A 7812-nucleotide genomic window follows, 5' to 3' on the forward strand; every position below is an offset into this window, starting at 1 on the left:
TCTGTACTAATTATTTTATTCCGATATTAACAATTTAAGAGGCTCTCTGACCATCTCAAATTGATAAATTCTTTTAATCAGTTACAGTTTCCTTAAAAAGTTTATACCCCTTTAAAGATCCTTAAGTACTGAAAATGCCTATAGCAAAACAAACCTCAAGATTTTAGAATTTCCAACCCAATAAATCTGATCGTAATTCCAATGAACCCTACCTACGATCTCCACAAACTACCACCTCAACTTACATTTAAAACGGGGATCGCAGTTTATCAGAACGAAACGGCACATTCTAAAGATTACGAGTATTTAACACGATTAAAAGTCTATACTTGATGTCTAAATGTGACCGACTGACACTGTGGAACTATAATTTACCACTGGTACCTTGGGGGCGGGTGGGATTGAAATCCCGCCAGCTGGAGCGAGACTCTCCGCAAACGGCGGCGGCACTTCCGGGTAGCACTCGTTGCAGCAAAGCCCGGAGCCCGCGGTGGCCTAGGCGCTGCCCAACCTTCTCCTGCACAAGAATACGCTAATGCAGCTATTTTCTGGATACTGTGAGCGGCTCTGAAAAGAGCCTTTGTGTCACCAAGTCCCCTCGGCGCAAGGCCGTTCCAGGCCCACTCCGCAGCTTCCCTTGCCCTTTGCTTTGTGGTGGCTGTCTTCTTGGGCAGCAGCACGGTCTGGATGTTGGGGAGGATGCTGCCCTGAGCTATGGCCACTCGACCTAGCAACTTGTTGATCTCTTCATCATTGCGTATGGCCAGCTGCAGGTGGCAAGGAATGATGCGTTTTCTTGTTGTCCCGGGCCGCATTACCTCCCAATTCCAGTATCTTGGCTGTCAAGTATTCCAATACTGCTGCCAAGTGCACAGGAGCGCTAGGGCCCACGCGCTCCGAGTAATTGCCCTTGTGGAGAAAGCGGTGAACACGGCCCACGAGAAACTGAGGGCCTGCGCAAGACGAGCGCGACTTCGCTTTGGTGCACGCTTTATCATTCTGCTTTCCGCGACCTGACAACTCTCAGACAGATTCTGAAAAACACAAGAACCAGAACCAGGCTGCCAGGCCCCCAGTCCTTTATATAAGTACCGGAGGTAGATGAGCTAGCGCCGTCCGATTGGATGGCAACGATAGCCAATCAGAAAAGAAGTCGCCATCCCTTAATTTGCATGTGACTTTTCCAGTGATGACGTTGCAAAGAGTTTGAGCCTACCAGAAACTGAGAACTTCTATTCTTGATTTGAATACAAGACACATAAATAGGGTTGCTCCACGCCATAGTTAACTGTTGCGGACAGATATATTCTAGTCGTTGTTTCTTCAATTACGTGTTTTTGCAAATCATGTCTCCAAAGGAAACAAATAGAGGCAGTTTGGGCGGGTGGGGCTCCAATTCCTTTTTCCTGCATGGATCCACTCCAAAAGAATTTTTAAAACCTTACACATTTTAAAGTTGGCATTTGATATATTTTTGTAGTTAGTTGAAATAGTTGCAAAGGTGGAAATTCCACCATATGACATGCTAAAAAACAAAATGGACACACACATTGGCCCTTTGGGAATATCAACTTGGTACCATAATTTATAAATTATACGATCAAATTATTTGATAACAGCAAGATATTTTAGGTGGCCCTGAACTCGTTTGTATTCCACTTCTGTCTTAGAATTTCACCCTAATGTAAGATATATATATTTTTGACAGTTTTATCTACCACCTTTCCCCACCAAAAAAGTATGTAAACTGATATTTAAAAATACGTGTAGATGACCAAAACTTAGTGTTTAAAAAATCATCTGGACAGTATACAATTTTTAAGACAAATTTGGATAATTATGAAACAAAGAATGTTAATAAAATCTGCCTCTTAGAGGGATGGTTGTCCCTCCCTCCTTCTCTGCTTCAATTAGTTCGTAAAACCATGGGCACATATAATATTGCTATGGTTACAATGAAAGCAGTATACAGCAGTATTTCTTTTCCTTTGTATTATTTTATAGACATATGCTCTGAAACAGGTATTTCCAAAAATAAAGACCTAAGAATGGAAATTTTGTCAGGTGTTTTACTCATTCTTTGCTTTCCAACAATTAAGCAGTGATGTCATCAAAAGTCAACACTTAATTCTCAGAGATATCAAATTAATATTCAAAACTACATGGATCTGGTTTCAAGCTCTCAACCTTCTACCAGATCTGGAGTCAGTATCTTAATCACCACTTCTAGTCACATGAAGCTAGTCTCACAGATCCACGTAATTCTCTACCTTAATGAGCTTAAAATCTAGGTTTAACAAAATGAAACTTGTCTCCAACAGTAGGCAACATCACTGCTTAGTACAAAAAATTAGATCAAGAAGCAAAATGAACGTTATATTAATTCCCAAATACAATTCTATAAAAATAAATTTTGCTGTGGATAATGTAAAACATCAATAAGTTTCTCATTCTTTTTGGCTCCTCTTACACACAGAGTTAGCTTGAAGTAAAAAAGTCTGCCTCTACTTGCCAAACAGTTGAGTGTGGACTGCATAGGTGCAGAATGGGCCGGATTTGGCCCTCTCCTCCCACATGAATCTTGAGAGGGCAAGGTTATCGTCCTATTGAGATCTTGTAATCAAGAAAATAGAAATTTTATACAGAACACAAGTCTATATCATTACTACAAAGAAATCTTAAGTATTATGTTAAACTGAAAGTTAAAATTCACCAAATATTAAGGATGTGTAGATGATAAGAGAATCTTAAGACTCAATGGCAGCATTCTCTGGGTCTGAAATAACCAAGGAAAATTCTTCCTAATGATCTGGAATAGGCATTTTGCTGGTATCCATTCTGACATGCATTTAAAAGACTATCCTTTCCCATCTCAGCACTTTCCAGTCAAATTTGCTAATAGTGGAGTAAACCATGGATTTTGCAGAAAGGAAAACTGTTACTTTAAGAAGAAACTACAAATGCAAGACATAAATTTGTTGTGTCATAAGTTAAATGTTGACCAGTGCATAGTGGTCACTGAGATGGTATGACCTCCCAGGGAGCACAAGTCAGAGGGTCATTGTCCACCTAAGGGATCAGAGCCACCAATTCAGGAGGCGTTTCCCCGTTGGCAGACTGGGCTCAGGAGGGTAGATTAAGAGGTTGGGTGTTCTTCCTGGTTTGGGAGTCATCAGTACTGGTGTTTTTAAGTAATGACTACATAGGCCCCAGGCAGGCATGCATGATTTAATTATTAAATATCACACAGGAAATATTATACTAGCTTTGCATATGACTAAGTTTTTTTAAAGCTATATTTATTAAAGAGCCTCTTTTGCTGGTTACTAGATTTACGTTAAAAAGTATACATGTTTTGGGTATAAAAATCCAATTTTAAAGATTATAGCTGAGAATGAGCCTAGTATGTGCGCCCGCTGTTTTGCTTTCAGACAGGAACGCCTAGTGCTCATAAGGTGCCTAAACTCGAATGTTGCGGAAATGTTTTTGACAAGCTTTTGATGGCTGGTCACGAAGACGGCCTTAAGCGCCACTGCCAGGGCTGTGGAACAACCCCTAGGGCTCTCACCAAATGTCACGCCCAGAGCACCCCGGCTTGACCCACGAGGAGTCACGGGGAGAGGTTGGCATGAGGCATTCATGGAGGAATTGGCGCTTGCCATGAGCGGACCGGACACCCGACCGGTCCACACACACGACAAGTAGGGCCGCACTCTCCTAGACTGCGGCTGGAGCCGAGGCTAATCGACTGGGTCTTTCGTGGAAAACATGCCGCAAAGAAGGAATCTTTGCTGTTCTAGGACTTGCGCCCCTCCCCGCCCCCCCCCGCCCCCCCAGCCCCCCCAACGTGGCACACTGCAGCTCCACCAAGACTCTGACCAAACAGCACATACAAGCAGATCAAGCGGCACGCTCCATTTTCAGCTGGGAGAGGTGGCTCTGAAACGAGCCTTTGGATTTCAAGGCGCCACAGCGTCTCACTTGGAGCTGGATACTGGTGACAGCTTTGGTGCCCTCAGGGATACGGGATGCTTGGCCAGCTTCCCTGGCAGCAGCAGGCACATGACCGTTTGCACCCCTGAAGATGTGATGGCGGAAGGCTTGTTGTACTGCGCCAGGCGGGAGGCCTCACTGGTAAAGCGCTCGAACACGTCTTTCACTTAAGAGTTTATGATGCCTGTGTTCGGGTGCACCTGCTTTAGCACTTTGTACACGTAGGTGGAGTAGCTCTCCTCGTGGCTGCATTTGCGCTTCTTCTCGACTTTCTGTGCCTTAAGTGTTGCCCTTCTTGGAGCCTTTCTTCGGTGCCACAGCCAAACGAGAAGGCTACTGTACGGGATAACAGCCACCGGCAAAAAGCGGACCAAGGCAGGAATGGGACCCACGGAACGGAATGTGGTGCAAGTAGTGCTATTTATCATCTCCATATTCAAATGAAGGCTCCAAATCTCTACACTCTGATTGGACAGCCAGCCGAGCGCTGCCCGAGGAATTTATGTAAATAGCAGATGCCGATCCTTCTTTCCTGTTGGACAATAGTACAACCAGTCCAACGGTATGTCTCCCGGCTTGCAAACAGTCGGATTCAAAACTTTTGTTGTCCCCCGTGGGAGTGTCTTTGTTTATTCACCATGGATAGCTACAGCAAAAAAATAATAAAATGACTGAAAAGGAAATAACCTGTTTAACCCGCGTCTGCACCTTATTTGGATAGACTGCAAATGGGGGTGGGGGGTGAGGAGGGAGAGGGGAGCATTTCTTTCAGAGGCTTAAGGTCCAAGGAAGGGGAAATTGATGCTTATTCAAGCGAGGGACTGCGAATGGCTGCTTCCAATTTCCTTAACCATTTCTTTCTCATGGCTGCTTCCAATTTCCTTAACCATTTCTTTCTCATCATCTCCCCAAACCCCGCAAAGGCCAAAAAGATAAATTCCTTTCAGTATTCAAGAGTAAAAACAAACGATGCTTTGAGAAACTGAGGACATAGTATTGAAGATATATTAAGGTGCTGACATTTGAATTGTAGCAACAGGGCAGACTTACTAGAGGGAGGACTTGACTGGATTTCAGAGAAAACACTAGTCCTTACAAACTCCTTTGAAGTGACAGCTATATGCTTAGTGCTTGATATGTGAGCTCTCATTCAGTCTCCTAATACCCCCAAGGTTAGATACTATTAACGTTCTCTAATTATCTATGAGAACATGGGCTTATGGAAACTGGTAAAATATAAAGGAGACATACTATAAATTTTATGTTTATTTGGGTAAAAATTGATTTGAATTGGGCAGCATCCGGTCTAGCAAATAGAAAGGAGTTCTGAGATGCTGTATAAAATGAAAGCCTATAGGCAAAAGGGAGCAGGAACAGGGAAGTCAAACTAGGCAAAGTGGGTTAAGTATTGCAAGTTGCTTTCCTTTAAGGGATGGCAGAGGTTTCCCATGCAGACACCTCACTAGTGCTGATCAGGCAATTTCTAATTGTTTGGTTTAAGATTCCACTTCTGAGGGAGCTGAAATTGAAAAAAGGCTAAGTTTCAGTTTGGTGATATGAGGCTTAGCATAAGTGGCTCCAATCTGAGCCTGTTTTATTGTTTCCAATAGAAGTCACCAGTTCCTTGTTAAATTAATTCCTATATACACAAAGTTAAGTTCCCTTATTATGTTAACTTCCAAGATAGAAATATAAGGTGTAATGAATTCATTTTTTTATTTATTTTGTCACCCAGGAAGCTCCTTAGAAATGCAGAAGAATCTTGGGCCCCGTCCCAAATGTATTGAGTTAGAATCTGCATTTAAATACGTTCATATGCACTTTACAGTTTGGGAAGCTCTGGTCTGCAGGTCATTTACCTGGCTACCATCCATGGCATTACCCAAACTGGCCAGGGGATGTAGCGGTGTCCCCAGTAGACAAAATGGTTCACCTGGTTTAGAGCAGTTAGCACTTTGCTTTCAAGATACCAACACAAGCAGTGCCTTCTATATGCAAGTTCGTCCTCTGAGGTCCATCGGGCATCTGGAGATTGTAGGTCCCCTGAGCTGCTTTAGCATTAACCATTTTATCTATTTACTTTAAAAATATAGAGTTGATTTAACAAACATTTCTACACAGCTCATTATGAGCTAGGTAACCTCTTAATAAATATTTGATTCAACTTAGTACTAACAACAGCCCTTTCAAGTATGCGCTATTATTAACTCCATTTTACATATAGAAAGCAAAGGGCTGAAGAAAATATGGCTCAAGTGAGACAGCTGATGAGGTGGCGAGCTGTCCCTGGAAGTAAGGCCGGCTGGTGCCAAGCTCCCTGCTAACCACCACCTAGATTTTTTTTTACCTTTTGGATGTTAAATTTCATTTCGAAAAGGAAATAGCACTTAAGATGTGATGTGTAGAGGAAAAATATTAACAAAATTAAAATGGCTTGCTCTGTGTTTAAGTTTTTTGGGAAAAAAGTCAGAAATCTTAAAATTTCTACCAGAATAGAAACATGAAAGTACTACAGATGAAATTAATGCTCAAATCCACAATTCAGATTCAGTTTATTTTTTATTCTTTGAATTCAAGGCATCTTAAGAAAATAGACAATAGCTTGCTTCTGGATCATTTATTTAAATTTATTTTTATACCAGAGACTCAATAATCACTGTATAAAAATTATTAACGTCACCCCATCTCCCCATCCCTAGCACCCCTGGGAGAGGATTGAAGCCTGTTGTCGCATAGGAGGTTCACTCAAAGCAAAAACCTCTTTCCTTTCACTTGTAGATCTGGTTGGCACAAATTCTCTGGCTACAAGCTGCCTTCTATTCTTAAACTCACTGTTCTGAGTAGGTCTTTCTGTCTCAGTAGAGGCTCATTGGCGATTAGATGTTGAAGCAGTTAACACCTTTGTAATGTTGGGGAGGAAAGACTTTTCCTCACTTCTGGATGCCTGAGTCCATGAAATCAATTAATAAAAGTCAGATTAACAGGACAAAAGGTATAAACATTTACTCAATTTTAACATTAGAGTGAAAAAAGTGAATACCCCCAAAGCGATGAGATTTGAGAGCTTACAGTATATCTGAATAGGACATAAGCCTCTTAGGGAAGAGCAAATGATTTTAGGAAAGATGATTAGGCCTTTAGGAGACTAGGTGGGAGGAATGACAGTTTGTGACAAAAACTGGATTTGGCATGGACTTTAGTCTCTTCTAGGTAAGAGTCAAGCTTCCCTGGTTGACAAAACTCCTGGGAGGGGGATTGCTGGCAGTTGAATCCATTTTGGAGGATCTATCTTAGGCAAATAAAGGAGGTTCAGAGAAAGCCTTTCCTAGCATTTGTAGTTTTTCTAGTGGTTTCGACTCAAAATAATCAATATACCAATGTGGCATATTTTGGGGTAGCATGTTCTGAACTCCTTCACTAGCAAAGGTGTTCGTCACAGAGATCTGAGCTTGAGGTTTAGGGAATGGGGTGGTTGGGGGATGTCACATGACAACAATATGATTTGTAGGGCCCAGAGCAAAATAAGAATGTGGGTACCTTGTCCAAAGACTATGAAGAATTCTAAGAGGGCCACGGTAGAGCACGGGGTGCTTCTTAGGGTGGCCCTGCTGTAGGCCCATGAGCTGGCCCTGGATGTCCCTTGGCCTGTGCCCCATGAAGGAGAAGGGTATCCTAGGTGTTGTGCATTCATGGTCCCCCTCCCCTCTGTGGGATTGCCGGTGAGCATTTCTAGGAAGCACATGAGTAAGAAGTTGTCCTTCTGCGTATATGCTAAGATTTGGAGGCATTTAGTGCCAGAAAATCAGGAGTAGAATCTCA

The 7812-nt window shown here is 42.4% G+C and overlaps 1 protein-coding gene across 1 annotated transcript; it reads right to left on the minus strand.

Annotated features, from left to right (window-relative positions):
• Positions 1-585: 585 nt before the first annotated feature.
• On the minus strand, positions 586-4421 carry LOC118605533 (histone H2A type 3). The gene is given in 5 exon segments (XM_036225075.1): positions 586-659; positions 662-792; positions 794-1020; positions 4026-4109; positions 4194-4421. Coding segments are annotated over 5 exon segments (744 nt in total).
• Positions 4422-7812: the final 3391 nt, after the last annotated feature.

Source organism: Rousettus aegyptiacus, unplaced genomic scaffold (assembly GCF_014176215.1).
Source record: "Rousettus aegyptiacus isolate mRouAeg1 unplaced genomic scaffold, mRouAeg1.p scaffold_m13_p_7, whole genome shotgun sequence".
Classification (NCBI taxonomy): Eukaryota; Metazoa; Chordata; class Mammalia; order Chiroptera; family Pteropodidae; genus Rousettus; species Rousettus aegyptiacus.